At 40.9% G+C, this 20,576-nt stretch overlaps 1 protein-coding gene across 1 annotated transcript in view; it reads left to right on the top strand.

Annotated features, from left to right (window-relative positions):
• Window positions 1-5,004: 5,004 nt before the first annotated feature.
• IQGAP1 (IQ motif containing GTPase activating protein 1) overlaps window positions 5,005-20,576 on the top strand; it is a 102,741-nt gene continuing 87,169 nt past the window's right edge. Inside the window, exons 1-2 of the mRNA XM_082844272.1 lie at window positions 5,005-5,112; window positions 6,922-7,021. Coding sequence (XP_082700398.1) covers window positions 5,058-5,112; window positions 6,922-7,021 — 155 coding nt within the window. The 5' untranslated portion in view covers window positions 5,005-5,057. The remainder of the gene's footprint in view (window positions 5,113-6,921; window positions 7,022-20,576) is intronic.

Below are 20,576 nucleotides of genomic sequence, written 5' to 3'. Positions count from 1 at the left end.
GTACGCGGGCCTCTCACTGCCCTGGCCTCTCCCGCTGCGGAGCACAGGCTCCGGACGCACGGGCTCAGCGGCCATGGCTCACGGGCCCAGCCGCTCCGTGGCATGTAGGATCCTCCCGGACTGGAGCACGAACCCGCGTTCCCCGCATCGGCAGGCGGACGCTCAACCACTGCGCCACCAGGGAAGCCCTGGCTAGTTTCTTTTATTACTGGTTGTAAGACTATCCTGATTTCAGAAGTATTAAAAATGTGAAATGGGACATTTTTTTGGAAGACATATGCTTCTAAGTGTTATGGCAAATAAATGAGGAAGTGGTTAATTTTGCTTGGGGAGGAGGTGACATTTGAGTTGAGTCTGGGAAGTTGAGTAGGAGTTTCCCAGGCAGATAAGAGGGTAAAAGGTATCCCAGGCCAAGAGAAATCTCTGTTATGGTGCTTATCTGAAGCTATTCTGTTAATATTGCTCCACTCCCATGAATCTGTAAGTTCGTTGAGGTCATGAACCAATTCTATCTCCAAAGCGACCCATTAGCTCATTATTTTGCCATTTAATTTTTGTTTATTTATTCATTTCATATTTACTAACTTTATTCATATATATACTTACTGACAAAATAATATTTTGAGTAGCTCATTTAGAAAGTTTGGTAAATATAAAGAAGCAAATAAACAAATCCCACACACAAAGCCACAAATCCATTGTAATTCCCCATTTGGAGAAACCACTGTTACTATACTGGTGTATGTGCTTCAAGCCTTTTTTCTATTTATATGTACCTCTATATCTATCTATATTTTTAAAGCAAAAGTGATATCATAATATATTTATTAGTTCATAATGTTATTTTCACTTAACCATCACATTTAAAATACTGATCATTGTTTGCCTACCCAGTCTCCCATTGAAGGAAATAATGCCAGCTCACAGTTTTCTATTCTTAACTGATTGATTCCCTGACCCCAGCTAATTGAACTAAAGGATTGGCATCTGATCCAAGAACAGCCCACCTGTAGGTGGTCAGAGACATACTCATGGGGTGGAAAGATGAGCTAATCCAATCAGATGCCACTGGATTATGAAATTGGGCAACTGATATCCTCAATGGAGCTGATGGTGTAAGGATGCCATGGGCTTCCACCAAATAGAAGGCAGAGTTGTGAGGGAGCACAAAATATTAGAATGGAGGAAGCTGGTTGTCAAAGAGAGGAGGGTAGATTAGACCTGTGGAGAAGCCGAGATGCCCAGAGGGACAGAGCCATGCCTTCAGGCTTCTGTTAGTCCTGTTTTTTCTTGCTCCAGTTCTAGTCCATATATAGCTTTATTATAAATACCTCCCTTCCAGCCTATTTCCTCTAGAGGTAAAAAAGTGGGTCTCTGGAATTCCCTGGCTATCCAGTGGTTAGGAGTCCACGCTTCCACTATAGGGGGCACAGGTTCGTTCCCTGGTGGGGGAACTAAGATCCCCCATGCCGTGCGGGGCAGCAAAAAAAAAAAAAAAAAAGAAAGAAAAAGAAAAGTGGGTCTCTATTCCTTGTAGCCATTCAAGCCTGACCAGAACCACAAATCATGACTTTTATGGCTGTATAGAATTCCATTGTGTGGAGTTGCCATCACTGAGTAAAAAACAAAGAAACAAAGAAAAATAACCCAGTGGCAGGCATTTAAGACATTTCCAAAGAGCATCTTCATCACTAATTTTTGCACACTAAAAAATAACTTCTGTACGATATATTCCAAGAAGTAAAATTTGTTGTTTGAAGGATGACTGCATAACACAAAGTTGGACTTCAGAAAGGTTATACCAGTTTATAGCCAAACCAGCAGTGCGTGAGAAAGGTTGCTTTTTCACCCCTTTGCCAATAGTATCAATTAAAAAAACAAAAGAAAACATTGCTACTCTGATGTCAGTTATGACCTTAATGTGAATTTCTATGAAACTTGTATTTATTGACCAGGCATGTGGGTTTTGTCACTAGACAGACCTGGGTTTGAGTTCCAGCTCTGCCTCTTGCTGTGTGGCTTCAGTTGAGTTATGTAGTTCTCCATTTTCTCATCTGTAAATTGGAGATAATAATAGTTCTTTGTTGGATTATTATAAGGCTCAGATTAGAAAATAAATACAAAACACAGAGTCCAGTAAAGCCTCAGTACATTTCAGTTATTATAGTTATGAAGAATGACTTAACTTGTGACAATCAGATAAAGCTATTTGAGATATCTGAAACTCAATGGGATATTAGTTTAAATACCTGTTAGAATTGTATGGTTCTAGGAATAAGAAAGAATGCAAGAGCCCATTAGTTTCATAACCTTTATGATTAGAGAGGAAATGCATTTACACATTTGAATTTCATCCATTACAAAGGTCTTTAGAATTAAAATAAAAACATGTATATATCTTAAAAGCAAAGAAATATAAAATAAAATCCAAAGATAAACTGGGTAGGATTTGCAGATTTCTAAGAGTAGTCAGAGGATGAGGTAATGAGTTTTGAAGTCCATAACAGAATTTTTTTTTTCTTTTTTTTTAAATAAATTTATTTATTTATTTTGGCTGTGTTGGGTCTTCGTTTCTGTGCGAGGGCTTTCTCTAGTTGTGGCAAGCGGGGGCCACTCTTCATCGCGGTGCGCAGGCCTCTCACTGTCGCGGCCTCTCTTGCTGTGGAGCACAGACTCCAGACGCGCAGGCTCAGTGGTTGTGGCTCACGGGCCCAGTTGCTCCGCGGCATGTGGGATCTTCCCAGACCAGGGCTCGAACCCGTGTCCCCTGCATTAGCAGGCAGATTCTCAACCACTGCGCCACCAGGGAAGTCCTCCATAACAGAATTTTAAAAGGGGCTCAAAATATCAGTTGGCATAGTGAGAAGAATGGCTCTGAAAGTCTGTAGCTCCAGAACTTATGTTTGGTAGAAAACCTCTGATCAGGGAATTCACTGGCGGTCCAGTGGTTAGGACTCAGCGCTCTCACTGGTCAGGGAACTGAGATCGCACAAGCCGCTCGGTGTGGAGTGGTGGTGGGGGAATGACACAAACAAACAAAAAAAGTCTGATCAAAAGTAATCTTAATTAACTAGGCTGAAACTGTCTTTCTTAGCAGTTCTGTGTGTTTCAACTCAGAAGCTTTAGAATTAAGCACAAAAAGGCTTTAATGGGGGTAAAAACTATGTGATTAATATGTTGGGGTTTAGAAGAAATATGTGCATATTTCACTTTTTAGGCACTTGCAATGTTTAAGAAAATTTGGCTTATTAGAGTGATGGTCTTATGACTCTTATTTTAAATGTATAATTGAGTTAGTTTTAGACTTAAGGTTTGAGTTGAAATTTTACTGCTTACACATGGAACTGGGTCATCTAAGAAAACTTTAAATTCATTATATTTGTAAGTATATTTGATTTATAAGGATTACTAAGCCTTGAGAAGATTCTAGGCTAAACACCTGAAGACATTAAAAAGAAAATCTAATAGATTAAGTTTATAGACAATTTTAAATGTCGGAAGATGTTGAATTAACTAAGTTTGTGAATGGGACCAAAAATTATTCTAAGTTTCTGCAAAGTGGTAAAATATGCTAGACTTATAAATAGAATAATAAAATTTGCAAGCTAAACTTAAAAGCTTAAGAAAGAACTAATTTCTGAATTTGTAACAAATCTTTGACCATTTTTTAATGGGGGTGTTTTGTTTTTACAGGTTTTCAAGTATTTCACTTTACTATTTTGAAGGAAGAATGGATAAACTGAAAATTGCTAGAGCAAACAGCCTGGAGTCAGGTTGTGAAGTGGCTTATTTGGCATGGTAAGGAATTTGGACCATATCCTGAAGGAAATATTAGGAAAAGACTTTGAAAAGGAAGAACACGACCGTATTTGCACTTTAGAAAGAACACGCGGGTGACTGCAGGGAGTTGTTTGGCAGAGGGAGAACGGAGATGATGTAATCACAGTGGAGACAGACACAAAAGCTAGACACTTCAGTAATAATACCAATTGCATGTAGGGCGTGAGGAACTGAGCACTATTAATAGGATAATAACGGGAACAGGGTCAGTGTTCGACACGTTAACTTTAAAGTGTCTGCGGGATTCACAGGTTTAAAATGTCCATTACACGGCTGAAAATAATGAGTTGGGGCTTCTAGAAAGTCTGGTCTGAGATATATATTTAGGGCTCTTCAGCAGTTTAAGGTGAGCGTGGATAAAGTTATTCAGAAAGAGTGGGCAAAGAAAAAACGGAAGACGGCTGAGGACGGAATTCCATTGAGTACCAATATGTTAAGGGCAGGCCACAAGTTGCAAGGGGAAGACGCATCCCTAAAAGGGGCAAAGAGTCCTCTAAAAAGAAGAACTTGCAAAGAATAGTGGCAAGGAATCTAAGGGAAGGTAGTTTGGACAAACGCAATTCTCCTGCTTTAGCATATCCACTTCTCAAATGCTAGCGGGGTTAAGCAGTTCAACTCTGGCGACTGCTGGCGAAGCCGGGAGAAGGCTGCGTCCAGATTGCCAGGCTGTGCGGCCCCTTACGGGAGTTTGGGTCCTGCATGTGCCCGCAAGAACACACTGGGCCACTTCAAAAGAGGCCTTCCTTGAGCCCTTTGGTGCAGAAGAGTTTGGCTAGGCAGGCAGGGGAAGGTAAAGTGCCCACGTTTTTTACTCCAAGCTACGGACACTGGCGGTCTTTGCGAAGAGGTGCGAATGGGACGGCCGCCGGCTAGGGCAAGTATCCAGGACCGGGGCGGGTCTTGCCGTCGGGCGGCGCTGACAGCTAGTACAACTGGCGGGCAGGCTCCGCCTTCCTTCTTCCGCCTCCTGAGGGCGTTCCGGGCGCAGGGCGGGGCTAGGGGCGGGGCCAGGAGGCCCAGGCCCCGCCTCCTTCCGTCCGCTGCGGTCGGCGCGGCAGGGCGGGGCCGCTGGGGTGGGGTCTGAGGGTGGGGCCTGCGGCGCGGGGCGGGGCCACAGGGACCGGGGCAGCTCGAGCAGTCTGCAGGGGCTGCAGCCGTCGCCGCCTGCGCTTTCAAGGTTTTGCGGCTTCCTGAGCAGAGACCCGGGCTCGGCCGCCATGTCCGCAGCGGACGAGGTTGACGGACTGGGTGTGGCTCGGCCACACTATGGCTGTGAGTGTGGGCTCCGCGGCACTGGGGTCTCGGGGCGGGCTCGCTGCCTCTGAGGCGCCGTTTTCCCGGGGGCTCGCCGGGCGGGTGGGGCAGGGCTGCTGTGGGCCGCGCGGACCCGGAAGAGCCGGTGCGGCGAGGTGGCGGGCGGCGAGGCCCGCAGCCCTCGCCCTCTCGGTCTCCGAGGCGGCGAGGAGGACCCAGGCGGCCTCCCCGCCTTGTCCCGGGCGCGGCGGCTGGAGGGCCTCACCCAGCGCCTCCCGACTCCCAGCTCGACCGAGATTGGGGAGACGGCCTAGGGTGAGGTGGCAGGAGGACGGTGCAGGGCGTGTCCCGGGGACCGGGGACCGGAGACCCGAGACGCGGGCTCTGCTCGGGCTTCCTGGGAAGGTGCTGCCCGAGTGCTGCCTGCGAGGTAGATCCAGGGTCCAGACCTCCCCGGCCCTAGGCTAGCTGAGAGGTGCGGCCCTGGACAAGTCACTTCAGCTTTCTCGGGCTTAGTTCCCTCGTCAGGATCTCAAAAGTGAAAAAAAAAAAAAAAAAAAAAACCCAAACCTCTGACTTCCTCATTTTCCGAACCTCATTTTCTGTCCCTGTCCTGGGACATCACTGAACTGCAGGCGGGATAGTTACCACTGGCCAAAGGAGAGTCCTTGAGAGTCTTGAGGTTTTCCGTTTTATTTTATATTCTTGCGAATGATGTTATGTTTTAGGATAATTTCACTCAGCAGTTACATGCGAGGTATTGTGTCACGTTTGTGACATTAAAGATTAGTAAGAGCAGGTCCCGCTTTCAAAGAACGTTTTAATCAGAGAGGCGGGCAGGTGTATTATCTAATGATAATAAGGAGGGATAGAAATAAAGATGCCGTGTGAACTAACTAGGCTTAAACAGTAATGTGGGTGAGAAGGAGGGGCTTGGGGAAGGCAGTAGGAACACAGATAGGACCTTTGATCAGAGCCTTGCAGGATGCTGTGTAGTTTGACAGGGTAGGGTGGGGCAAGAGACAGGACGTAGAGAGAAGAGCAGGAACTAAGGTACTGAAGAGTAGAAGAGCACTGTGTGTGTTGGGAACTGAGTGGTGTGGAGTGCACAGTGGTGGGAGGGGGAGGAGGGAGAGGGAGAAGAGTTACCAAAAGTAGTTGGGGCTAAATTGGGAAAGGCATTGAATGCCAACCGCAGGAGTTAGGAATTTATTCCATATCCTGGGTGCCCATTAAAGGAAGCAGATTGCTTTGAAGTTAATCTTATAGGCTCTTGAGACAGACTGTCTGGATTTGAATCCAGGCCCCATCATTTATTTATTAGCTGTGGGGCAAAGGTCAACCAGCCTCAGTTTCCTCATTTGTAAAACAGGAGTGATAATCACAGGATTGTTGTGGGACTTCCATGAAAGAATGCATGTAAAATGCATAGTACAATTACTGCCACTTAGTTCTCAATGACTGCTGGCTTTAGTGATTCATAAAAGAGTGGGAAAAAAAAGACCATGAACAGCTCTGGATTTAGAGAGAGTCTGGCAGATAGACCAGCACAAATTTGGACCAGAATCTCAAGTCAGTATTTTTCAAGTCACACTGAAATTTAGTACATGTTCATAATATTGTACTTTTAAACAAAGATTAGGATGAATATAGTTGAAACCCCATGGTTCCTGTCTTAGGAAAGTCATTGTATTGATAGTACCGCTGGCTGTCCACATGTTACCCTGACTCTCTAGGTGACTAGCAGGAATTTGATGCTATGGCATTCTTTTATCTCTCAGGAAGGGTACAGATTCTTGCGCTTACATTCTTTCTTTCATGTTTTAGCGGTCCTGGATAATGAGAGACTTACTGCAGAGGAGATGGATGAAAGGAGACGTCAGAATGTGGCTTATGAGTACCTTTGTCATTTGGAAGAAGCAAAGAGGTAAAGGTTGGCTGGAGAGAAGATTGGGAGAAGGGAGCTGATCTGGTGTGAACAAAGATAAAGATCTCTGAGTATGTTGTAGGTGTGACTGTGAGAGGCAGGTAGTTTGAAGGAATAAGTAAGTACAGGTAGGATATTTTTTTCATGGGAGCAAGTAGCCTTGATGGCAGTTTATCATGAAACAGTCTGATGGGCACCTACGTATACTGAAAAATTTCCAGATTTGTGTTGTTCAGTTTTATACTTATGGTGCATGTTTTGGGCACAACCAGCTATAGGGAAGAAAAGCAATTTTAAGGTTTGAAGTTTTTGGCCTTAATGTTTCACCAGTTATTCACTGGTTTTGATTTATATATGAATTGGGTCCATTCTCCGCTTGGTAGTGCTCTGGGTATGGGTCCATGCATTTGGCAATATTCAAAGTCTGTTTACCAAAGGCAGCGTCCTCTGCATTCTTTGTGAAGTAAATGTACAACTGCTGTTTTCTTTTTTCAGATGCTCGAAGACCTTGTGGTCTTATTCTTAGAGTGTTGATTTGCTATCAGTAGTTCATTTCTTTTGTTCTGGTGCTTGTGTTTCTTTGCAAAGTCCCAGGGTAGATAGATGTAATTACAGATCATGTATCCTATAAGTGAGCTTTTTTTTTTTTTTTTTGCGGTACGCGGGCCTCTCACTGTTGTGACCTCTCCCATTGCGGAGCACAGGCTCCGACGCACAGGCCCAGCGGCCATGGCCCACGGGCCCAGCCGCTCCGAGGCATGTGGGATCCTCCCGGACCAGGGCATGAACCCATGTCCCCTACATCGGCAGGTGGACTTTCAACCACTGCACCACCAGGGAAGCCCCCTATGAGTGAGCTTTGGTGGAAAAGGCCAGCAAGGGATAATGAGAGATTTTGTGGTTAAAGTCTAATGAAAATCAAGGATGTTTCAAATGGTGCTAGTAATCAAGAGTGTTTTTTGTCTTGTTTTGTCTTTTTAGTTTTGAAAATCTTAAACGCTACAGGAAAGTCCAGAGAACAATACAATAAACATCCATGTATTCCAAAACTAGCAAATGTTAACCCTTCAGATTTTTTCCCTTTTCTCTCAAAAGACACAGTTGGAGTCCCCTTTGTGCACCTCCCTGGTCCCATTCTCCTTTGCATTCCTGGGGATACCACTAACATGCATTTGGTGCATCTTCTTGAATCCGGGCTTCTTTTCTGAGCTTAAAGCCCTTCCATTAGATTGGGAGAGGGTTGTGAGGAGATTAGTGATGATTTAGGTGGAGAGAATGGTAATAACACTTGTTTTTCTAAATGGAAGGTTAGACCGAAGGAGGTGAATGTGTTAGTAGAAAGGGGGATGTTTCTCATACAAAGTTTGTAAGGATCCTGTGAACAAAAATATTAAGTCCTCTGCTACTTAAATTATGGACTAGATCTAGTTTTGGAAGGTAAACAATTTGAAAGCTGTAGCTAGTATGAGAGACCATCTTGGGCTCTGTGGAGTCTTGGTGTCTTTGTTGGGGTGACCTAGGGGTGAGAGAAAAGGGCTTCCTCCCCCTGTCAAAAGCTTTTCTGCTTTTAATATTGGGTTTCCGCAGTAAAATTCCCTTTTTTAAAGAGGGTATCTTGGCTAACATCCCCTTGCTACCACTAATTCAGTTTCACTATTATGATTATGATTATTTTTAATTTGGCCACTCCACACGGCTTGTGGGATCTTAGTTCCATGACCAGAGATCAAGCCCATGCCCTCGGCAGTGAAAGCACAGAGTCCTAACCAGTGGACCACCAGGGAATTCCCCAGTTCCACTACTAATCTAGTTCAGCCATCTCATTTCAGTGAGGAAACTGAGGCCTGAGTGTCCACAGTCTACTTGTAGTTTTCTTGATTGAAGAATAGTTTTCATCATTTTATACGATGGTTTTTAACCAGGTGTGTACATTAGAATCATCTGGGGAACTTTAAAAAAAAAAGGCTATCTGAGCCTTACCACAGAGATTCTGGTTCAGTAGATCTAGGCTGGAAGGTCCAGATACCTGTATATTTTAAATGCTTCTAGCGGTTCTGATGGACCCCCCGAGTAGAGAAATGAGATTGAAAACATTTTAGAACTCTACCTTATGCTAGGTTATGATAGCCTGAATAGGATGATGTCCTTTATCACATTTCCTTCTTCAAGCGCTGTACTACAAGAGCACTTCATTTCCATCTACTCCAGAGCATATTCTTTTCTGTCAGGTGTTTTTTTCCCCAGAATAGAAGAATATCCCATTTCCTTTAAAATCCATCCAGGGACCATGATCCCCTGGGACGTTTTTTCGTTGGGTGCTTCTGCATACTTAGGAAGTGACTAAGGCAGTGAGACATTTGTGATAGTCTTTATTTTCCATACTTTTGGTTATAAGGGAGAGCATAATAGCGGCATATTGTCCTAGTACAATCTGCACTTTGGCCTCGCATCAAGGAAATGTGCCTGGTTTATTTTATGGAGGCAATCATATAAAATCTGGATGCAGTGATATTTTTTTTTGTTTTTGTTTAAAGCTTTGATTAGAAAATCAACTTTGGAAGCACCCATTTAGACTTTACAACTAGAGAGGGCTAGGAAAAGAAGCCTGGGAATGTCATACTGAAAAAAGAAGACCGGGGTCCCTCCTGGCCACCTGATGTGGCTGTTGCCACCCCTAAAAAGTGTTCAAGGTGCACCGCAGACAAATCACATGCTCTTCCTTATTAGCTGCGACTTCAGCTCCCAGTTGTGTCTTCTACCCTGGTGAGCTGGGTTGTACCTTGTGTGCTTCTGAGGCCCCTCTTTACCCTCTAGCACAAGTCCATTTTGCCTTTTTGGATTGGCCCCATCCTGTTTCCTTCATAACCTCCACCCCTCCCAAGTTGGAGGAGTCCCAAGGTCTGGAATTTACACCCACTCCAAGGCCAGGAAGAAAGATCGAAGAGATCCAAGGGAGAAAAAGTTCCCCTCTTTAGTTCTATTTATAATACTGCTACTCCTCCCACTAAAAGCTCCACCTTATAGCACAGTGGCCCCATTGTGTATCCTAGGGCACTCCATTTTCTCCTGTACCTGTAACAGCTCTTTTGTGGGAAGAGAGGAGAGTGTGTAGAGAGGGAGAGCATATAAATGTGTGCAGACAGGGAGTATAAGTAAGAGTGTATGTAGAGAAATGAGAATGTGTTGTGAATTTGTGTTTCCCTAAGAGGTTAAGCGGGAAAATTTAGGAGTGATTCTATAAAAGTATGCACTTTGGGAATGCTTGCGAAATAGAAAATATAGAGATTCTGCTTTTCTGTATTGTTTGGAGAGTAGTTTAAATATGGAAATTAAGTTATTGGTCTAATGAAGTATCATCTAAGGATTCAGGGTTTTATGCTAAGGGCTGCAGAGCAGACCAAGGACTTTATAAAGCAAGACATCTTAAATTATGTATTTATGCTTAAATGTGGGTTTAGTTTTATCCTTTTGCCTGTTCTGATTGGACTTTACATTTGTTTTGGCTAAAGAGCAGTTGTATAGTAGAGGTAAATAGCATTTTCACTCAGTTGAAAGAGGTGAGGTTTAAATATGTGAGATATGGTAGGTGCTCAGGTCTTGGACAGGAAGAAGTAATAGAAAGATCAGGGACTGCCCTGGTGGTTAAGAATCCTCCTGCCAATGCAGGGGACATGGGTTTGAGCCCTGGTCTGGGAAGATCCCACATGCTGTGGAGCAACTGAGCCCATGCGCCACAACTACTGAGCCTGCACTCTAGAGCCCGCAAGCCACAACTACTGAAGCCCGCGCACCTAGAGCCCGTGCTCCCCAACAAGAGAAGTCACTGCAATGAGAGGCCTGCGCACTGCAACGAAGAGTAGCCCCTGCTTGCTGCAACTAGAGAAAGCCCAGGAGCAGCAACAAAGAACCAACACAGCCAAAAATAAATAAATAAGTAAAGAAAGAAAGAAAGAAAGAAAAGAAAGATTAGAAGGTTCAGGTGAAAAGAACCAAGAAGAGAACATAACAGGCAGGGCAGAAGAGGGCAGTCTGCAGAGGAGGAGAATGTATGAGTAGTACTAGAAATGGGAGAAAATTGAGTTAGGTTAAAGGTCACAGGAGGAAGGTTAATTCTAGCACTCCCCGAGTTTAATTTAGGATTCCTTCTTTCAGAGGCTTGCTGGTATGTCCTTTTGAGCCTGTCATGGGCCACCTTCCTCCTGCTCAGTGTCCATACCCCAGCTCACAGGGCAGGGCACACCCCTCTCCCCACAAGGGGTGGAAAGTGAAGCCTGTGGCTGGCTGGAGACTGTCAAAAACCATGTGATGTTAACAAGAGCTTAACACTAAGTAGAGGCACTTTACCTTCTGTAATTTAGGGGAATTGAAAAAGTATCTTGGAAAGAAATCAGCTCTTGAGAACAAATTCTCTTTTGTGCGTATGTCTTTGTTGTTGGCATCGAACATTTTCCAGGATGGGCTCATCAGATCTCCTCTCCTCTAAGTGGAATCAGAATTCCAGTAACATCTGGATATATCTAGGTTGGCACACTGTGATCATGAAAAGAGAAATTAAAGACGTTTAACTAGAAGCTTGCCCACCAGCTTCTAGAATTCTCAAATAATGAAGGAATATCACTAAGAGATTGAGGAGAATCATTTTTAGATTGACCCAAGCTTTCCTTTTGCAGATGAGAAAACTAATCGCTTCATGAGACCCAGTATGATTAAGGGGCCACAAAAAACGTAGCTTTTTAATGGTACTTTGGGACTACAAGCTAGGTGCATTCATGTATTTATGATTATCAAGGAGAAGTATGGGGTGGGATTTATTCTTAACTCTTAAAATGGTGACATAGATGAAAATCTCTTTTTTTTAAAATTTTTGAATTTTATTTTTTTATACAGCAGGTTCTTATAGTCATCCATTTTATACACATCATTGTATACATGTCAATCACAATCTCCCAATTAATCACACCACCACCACCACCCCCTCCCGCTTTCCCCCGTTGGTGTCCATACGCTTGTTCTCTACATCTGTATCTCAATTTCTGCCCTGCAAACCGGTTCATCTGTACCATTTTTCTGGGTTCCACATATATGCATTAATATATGATATTTGTTTTTCTCTTTCTGACTTACTTCACTCTGTATGACAGTCTCTAGATCCATCCACGTCTCTACAAATGACCCAGTTTCGTTCCTTCTTATGGCTGAGGTATATTCCATTGTATATCTCTACCACATCTTCTTTATCCATTTATCTTTATCCATTCGTCTGTCGATGGGCATTTAGGTTGCTTCCTGGCTATTGTAAATAGTGCTGCAATGAACATTGGGGTGCATGTGTCTTTTTGAATTATGGGTTTCTCTGGGTATATGCCCAGTAGTGGGATTGCTGGGTCATATGGTAGTTCTATTTTTAGTTTTTTAAGGAACCTCCATACTGTTCTCCATAGTGGCTGTATCAATTTACATTCCCACCAACAGTGCAGGAGGGTTCCCTTTTCTCCACACCCTCTCCATTTGTTGTTTGTAGATTTTCTGATGATGCCCAATCTGACTGGTGTGAGGCGATACCTCGTTGTATACCTCATTGATTTGCATTTCTCTAATAATTAGTGATGTTGAGCAGCTTTTCATGTGCTTCTTGGCCATCTGTATGTCTTCTTTGGAGAAATGTCTATTTAGGTCTTCTGCCCATTTTTGGATTGGGTTGTTTGTTTTTTAAATATTGAGCTGCATGAGCTGTTTATATATTTTGGAGATTAATTCTTTGTCCGTTGATTCGTTTGCAAGTATTTTCTCTCATTCTGAGGGTTGTCTTTTCGTCTTATGGTTTCCTTTGCTGTGCAAAAGCTTTTAAGTTTCATTAGGCCCCATTTGTTTATTTTTGTTTTTATTTCCATTACTCTAGGAGGTGGATCAAAAAAGATCTTGCTGTGATTTATGTCAAAGAGTGTTCTGCCTATGTTTTCCTCTAAGAGTTTTAGAGTGTCCAGTCTTACATTTAGGTCTCTAATCCATTTTGAGTTTATTTTTGTGTATGAGGTTAGGGAGTGTTCTAATTTCATTCTTTTACATGTAGCTGTCCAGTTTTCCCAGCACCACTTATTGAAGAGACTGTCTTTTCTCCATTGTATATCTTTGCCTCCTTTGTCATAGATTAGTTGACCATAGGTGTGTGGGTTTATATCTGGCTTTCTATCTTGTTCCATTGATCTGTGTTTCTGTTTTCGTGCCAGTACCATATTGTCTTGATTACTGTAGCTTTGTAGTATCGTCTGAAGTCAGGGAATCTGATTCCTCCAGCTCTGCTTTTTTCCCTCAAGACTGCTTTAGCTATTCGGGGTCTTTTGTCTCCATACAAATTTTAAGATTTTTTGTTCTAGTACTGTGAAAAATGCCACTGGTAATTTGATAGGGATTGCATTGAATCTGTAGATTGCTTTGGGTAGTATAGTCATTTTCACAATATTGATTCTTCCAAGAACATGGCATATCTCTCCATCTGTTGGTATCATCTTTAATTTCTTTCATCAGTTTCTTATAGTTTTCTGCATACAGGTCTTTTGTCTCCCTAGGTAGGTTTATTCCTAGGTATTTTATTCTTTTTGTTGCAGTGGTAAATGGGAGTGTTTCCTTAATTTTTCTTTCAGATTTTTCATCATTAGTGTGTAGGAATGCAAGAGATTTCTGTGCATTAATTTTGTATCCTGCAACTTTACCAATTCATTGATTAGTTTTAGTAGTTTTCTGGTGGCATCTTTAGGATTCTCTATTATAGTATCATTTCGTCTGCAAACAGTGACAGTTTTACTTCTTTTCCAATTGTGCTCCTTTATTTCTTTTTCTTCTTTGATTGCTGTGGCTAGGTCTTCCAAAAACTATGTTGAATAATAGAAAATCTCTTTTTTGTGAAACTTAGTACAACTGCCTTGGACAGACTCTATGGTAAGAAGTGAGTTGTCTTTAAAAGTGTTAAAAGTGATTCAAACCAAGAGTGCTTTTTTCATATTATTACAGTGTTACAAATGGGGGGATGTGTTCCTAGCAGCCAGGAAAAGCGACTCTACAGTGTAGCTGAGACACTTAGCAAAATTTACAGCTGAGAAATGTGAGCAGTTTCTGGTATATATTAGGCAGTCAACTAGTTAGTAGCTGCTGTGATAACTAAGAAAAGTCATATTACTGTAATCTCATAACACTTATGATGAAGTCAAACAAATTTTAAAAGCCTGAATAAAACGTCTTTGAAAATCTTGACTGTTGAGATACACAAAGTTAAAAGAACGAGGACTTTCAGTTTTGGCAGCTGCAAGTTCTGATTCTGGTTTTGCAAGTTACTTAACCTTAGGGAGTAGAGCCTAAGCTTGTACTTTACAGAATGGAGATACTGTGCATTTTAGGGAGTTGCTGAGAGGGTTAAGTGCCTGGCACAGTGTCTGAAATACAGTAGGCACTCGATAAATGTATTCTTTATCCTGGTCCTTGGGGCAAAAGCAGATTTAATATGAAGATGAAGAGGCATTCATAAACTTTTCTGGGGAATTTTCTGGGCATTTTCAAGATTCTAAATGTTGGTAGCTCTTAGTTTTTTCACTTCATACTTAAGCTGTTGTCTGAAAGGAAACACCAGAAACAGAGGATACCTCTAGGGATTGGAGGGTATGAGAAGACTTTTCCTTTTTACTTAATGCTTTTCTGTATATTTTAAATGCTTTTTACAATGATCATGAATTTTATAATAAAAAAGGAATGGATTAAGAAAAAGGAAAAACTTAGTATATAATTTTTAGATAATGATTATCATGAATTTAGATTTTTAAATTGCTGTATTGTCATCTTAATTACTATTTTCAATGGATACATAATGTCCATAATTTATTTAGGCTTATTCCAAAAGTTGTATTGCTTTGATTTCTGGAAAGAGTAAACATTTTCCCATATATTTGTTTACCATCTTTATTTTATGCAAGTTGTTGATGACGTTTGTCTGTCTTCTAGGGTCATGATGTTGACTTTTGTGAGCTCTCTTATAATATGGGTGTCAACCTGTGGTATTGCTACAAACATTTTCTCTTGATTTTCCATTTTATTCTTTCACTGTATGGAAGTTTTAAATTTTATGCAGTTTAAGTGTTAATCTTTCTCTTTGTAATTTCTTCTATCTAGATAGTTTAATTTCTGTAAGGCCTTGCTAAAATTTGAAGTTTTATATTCTGTTAACTTTCCTATGATATAGTTATTTAATTTTTTAAGCGTCTAAGTCTTTAAATTTCATGGTGTTTCTAAATTATTCTGATATTACTTAAAAATAATCTTTTACTACCTATTAGCAACTGACATCTCTAGGATGTTAAATATTAAATTACATAAAGTTCTGTTTCTAGACTTTTTATTCTTTTATGGTGAACTGTATTTCTTTTTGGGTGGGGGGGTAGGGAGTGCTGTACCATGAAGCCTGTGGGATCTTAGTTCCCGGACCAGGGATTGAACCTGGGCCCACGGCAATGAAAGCACTTAAAGCACTCTTTTTTTTTTTTTTTTTTTTTTGGTGGTACGTGGGCCTCTCACTGCTGTGGCCTCTCCCATTGCGGAGCACAGGCTCCGAACGCACAGGCCCAGCGGCCATGGCCCATGGGCCCAGCCGCTCCACGGCATGTGGGATCCTCCCGGAGCGGGGCACGAACCCGTGTCCCCTGCATTGGCAGGCGGACTCAACCACTGCGCCACCAGGGAAGCCCTAAAGCACTCTTAAAGGTTAGAGTCCTAAGCACTGGCCCACTGGGGAATTCCCTTCATTTTTCTTGAAGAAATGTGTGACTTCATTTTCTTGTACTTATTAATGAGAAACAACATCTGAAACTAGCTTGATTTTTACTTCCATGAAAAGTAACATTTTTAAAATACTTTTTCACAGTTTGAAACTTGTAAAAATTCTTATTTCTAAAAGTTTCCCCATGTTACATATTAGAGTTGATACCGGCTTAGTAATTTAGCCTGTACTGTGGAGACTCTTCTTGATTTATATCTTTTTTTTTAAGGGATTATTAATACTGCTTGACTTTTATTTATTTTTATTTTATTTTTTGACATATCTTTTTTGTTTGTTTACTTTAGCTCTAGGAAGTTGTTATATCTTTAATAATTGGTTCTAATTCAGTAGTTCTGTCTTGGGGGTGCCTGTTGGTAGGTTAGATCTGCACAGTGTTTTATGGCTGATCTTCATTTTGTTTAAGTCAGCTTTCTAGATATGTGTCCTACATATATATCTTCTGTTTGACTAACTTGATTTTCCTCTTTGGTTCTGTTAATGGTAGTTGCTTTGTCTTATTGCAATTTTTATTTTGGACTATTAACTCCTTTTCCCTCTCTATTCTTGTTAATAAATCAAACGGTCTCTGATTAGCTCATGAAGAATAGTGTGACACATACAGGACCCTTTTCAGGTGGAAAAAAGGAGCTTGTAGCCAAGAGAGTTGTTTACTTTACCAATTCCCCTTATTTTCATTAAGTCTTGGAGTGGATGTCACCATAGGAAATCTGTGTTAACTGGATTGTCCACCAGTCAAGGTTAGGAAAGTCTGGGTGGGCTAAGTGGACCATCAGTTTGACCTAATCTAGCATATATTTCTTCTAGTCTTAAATGTCAAAGCAACAATTGTTTATATATTTTGATGTTCCTAATTGAAAAAACAGTAAAAATATATTTGAGGGCCTAAGTTGGCATTGTTCTAGGAATGTGATTTTTCTGGCTTTGCGTGATGATCTGTCTCTGATTTCTGTATAATTCCTTCAGTTTCACAGTTTAGCAATGGGGATACCTTTTGGTAGCAGGACCTGTTTTGAACATTTTTAAGCCATGTGGTATTTGATGGACTCAGGGTTGTTTCCAATTGTGGCTGCTAAATAAACCCTTTCACAGGAAGTATTTATGTAAAAAAGTGCTAGTAGGCAAAGTGAGACCATCCGGAAGTGATTCATATGACTGGTGTTGTTTGTTTAATTTGGGACTTGGTTGCCTAGAGACCATATCTTTGAGCAAGCTGAGTGAAGTGCCACATGAATGCAGAGGTCCCATTGCCTACCTGATCAAATCAGGACTGCTGTTTGATTTTTCTTCTGACAGAGCTTCTGGTAATCTCATTGATCCCTGTGCTTTGACAGTGTGTGAATCAAAAAATCTTAAACATATAAATGAAAGATCTGGTTAATGGTTTATGTTGAAGAGAAAGTCTACTTGCTTAAGTTTGAATGTTTAAAAATTTTCTTCCATATAATTGTACATTGGGAAGAATTATTTTTCAATAAGGTATTTTATTATATAAACCTCAATACTTCAAATACCTTTACACCAGCTAAGAGGAAGCAAAACAAAATAAAACCCCCAAAACCAAAAACCAACCCTGCGATTTGCAAGGACATCATGATATACAATATTACCTGTCTGACCCAAGGTCAGTGTCCTTCCCCTCTCTCCTCCTTCATCATCATCATCATCATCATCATCATCATCATCATCATCATCATCAGTACCATTTATTGAGCACTTATCATGTGCTGGGCACTGTGCTAAGCACTTCATATGCATTGTCTAATTAGCTATTCTTGAAGTCCCATGAGGTGCTTATTCTTATCTACATTTAACAGAAAAGAAAGCAAAGCTCAGAGAGGTTGACTTGTCCATCTCTTAAGTGATAGATCCAGATTTCAGGCTTGGCAAAGACTCCAAAGCCTTTGCTCTTCCCTGGATCAGTCTGTCACTGCAGTACTACTTGTGCTTCTAAAAATAATAACTACAACAACAGTATCTACCAGTAATTAAACAGAACGATGATGTACTTTACATACAACATTATGGTGAGATAGGCATTATTTTTATTTTAAAGAAGGAAAAAAATGAGTTAGTATCACGTGTTTCAAGGTCATGTAACTGTGGAATTCAAGCCCAGGTCTGTGTGACACCGTCACTACTGCTGTCAACCTCTACAGGCACTAAAGGGACAGCATTTAAGTCCAAAGTTAAGTCACCTAGTTCCCAGACATTAAACAATTGCCTAGCTGTCAAGTGGGTGAGGGAATGTGAGCTGTTTCCTGCTTCTAATTGCAGTCTCTTTTACCTGCCAGTCTGCCTATATGAGGACAGTTCTCTGATTTGTCTCATGTATTTTAAAAAAAATATTTATTTATTATTTATTTGGTTGCACTGGGTCTTAGTTGCGGCACGCGGGCTCCTTTAGTTGCGGCATGCAAACTCTTAGTTGTGGCATGCATGTGGGATCTAGTTCCCTGGCCAGGGATCAATCCTGGGCCCCCTGCATTGGGAATGCGGAGTCCCAACCACTTCCCTGGAGTGCCACCAGGGAAGTCCCATGTCTCATGTATTTTTGTGTCTAACAAGTTGTTGGACTCTGTCTTACACTTTTTCTTATTCATTTCAGAGCTAAAGATAGTGATAGACATAAATAAGTAACAGTTAACTGATTGATGAAAAATTTGGGCATGAATGCTTACAAGAAATACAGTAAACATAAAATCTAAGTGATTTTTATAGGTGTCTAGAAACATAACTGGTCTGTGATAAATGTGTATATTTAACTTTTTTGACCTAACTCCTGCTCACTAAGAGGTCTCTTGGAGTTGGAAATTGATGCAGTAGAGGTTATATGGTTACATACAGTGACTCTGGGGAGGCTAGAGAGTGCCTGGTTGGTTTTCTTCTTTCTAGCACCTATTTTTGATTCAGTTTAGAAAGGCATTCCTTCTTCCCAATTGCTTGTTTTTTCAGTAGTGACCTCATACAGACAGGAGTGGCATTGGAAATTGCCTTGGATTGTTTGGCAAGAATTGTATTTTTTGGTGTTGTGGGTGGAGGAAAGGCCTGCCTCAAGGCCTTTATTTCTTCCTTATTCTGAATACCTTCCTGTTGACTCATTGGAAATCATAACAAAAAGCAGAAGGAGCATTGGAGAGGCAGCTGCCAGCCCAGGGCTTGGCTTCTGTTGGGGCAGATGTCTGCGGACTGAGAGAACTCTGGCTTTAAGAAAAATTGGGAGACTTTTGTAGTAGAAGGAAATACTATTGTTGTGATAGGTATTTATCCATAAGGTAGAAAGTATCAGCCGGTTGCTAGGAGTCATTAATCAGCAACATAAAAAACTAAGGATATTTTCTTCAATAGGATTAATTAGTCTTCCTTTAAAATTGAAGCAGAGGAACTGAAGTGTAAAAGGAGGGAATGGGGCAAAATTAGAAAAGGAAAAATTGAAAAGGAAAAATACCTATGATCATTAAAAATAGAAAAATGATATAAAAATAAAATTTAAGGGAATTCCTTGGTGGTCCAGTTGTTAGGACCCCAAGCTTTCACTGCCGAGGGTTTGGGCTCAATCCCTGGTCAGGGAACTAAGATCCCGCAAGCTGAAAGGCGTGGCTGAAAAAAAATTTTTTTTAATAGAAAAAGTCTTGTGGTATAGCAGATCATTTTATTACAAATAACATACATCTCAGATGATCTTTAAAACAGCTAAAAGCAGACAAAAGTTACTTACCACTTACATGACTATTACAACAAAATGTTTTTCTGCCCTGAAGACATATTACTATGTCATTACTTTGGAGAGTGCTTTTTAATCATTGCTAGTTTGAAGAGGTAGTGCTAGACAGTGGCTTGACTTTGGGAGTTTTCCTTTAAAAACTTGAGAATTACCCACAAAAATGTGTTTTAGGTAGATTTGGTCTCAACTTTTAAAACTTTCTCTTAATCATTTAAAAATAGGTAATATATGGATATATGACTTAATTCAGAGGCTCTGCTAGGATATTCAGTAAAAAAAAAAAAAAAAGAAAAGAAAAAAGTCTCCCTAGTCCTGTTTCCCAGGCACCCAGATCTTCCCAGATGGAACCACTGTTATGATTGTATATCCTTCCAGAGTCTGTGCATCTAAATACAAATACCTTTTGTTTCCTCTTATAGAAATGATAGCACTGTACATTCTGCTTTGCATCTTGTAACATGTTCCACATGAATATGTTATAGCGCTTCATTTTTTTTCTTTCACAGTTGCATAGTTTTTCAGTGTATGGGTTTAACCCATCAGTGGACGTTTCCCCCCCACCCCAGCTTCTTCTCTTATTAGTAGTGTTGTAGTTAGCAACTTTGTATGTGTGCCATCTTGCACTTGTGAGTATTTTAGGTTAAATTTCTAAAAGTAGAATTTCTAAGTTAATGGGAATATCTACATTTAGTTTTGATAAATATTGTCAGTTTGCTCTCTGAGAGCAGTAAACTGCTCTCAGTTTATATGTACATCAATGATACATGAGAGGGCTGCTTTCCCTATGATTTCACTGACCTAGAGTATCATAAGTTTTTTTGTCATATTTATGAATTTCATAGGTGAAGATGGTATTTTAATTGTAGTTTCATTTTCAGATTATCTTACTCTGAGTGAAGCCAAGCATCTTTACATATGTTTAAAAGCTATTTGTATTTCCTTTTCTGTCAGCTGTTTTGGCAGAATCCTTTGCTCATTCCCTGTTGTGTTATTGGTCTTACTGATGTAAGAGC

This window comes from Leucopleurus acutus (assembly GCF_964270905.1).
Source record: "Leucopleurus acutus genome assembly, chromosome: 1".
Taxonomy (NCBI): Eukaryota; Metazoa; Chordata; class Mammalia; order Artiodactyla; family Delphinidae; genus Leucopleurus; species Leucopleurus acutus.
The sequence above is the reverse complement of the archived record's forward strand: the minus strand, read 5'-3'. Positions and strand labels throughout refer to the sequence as shown.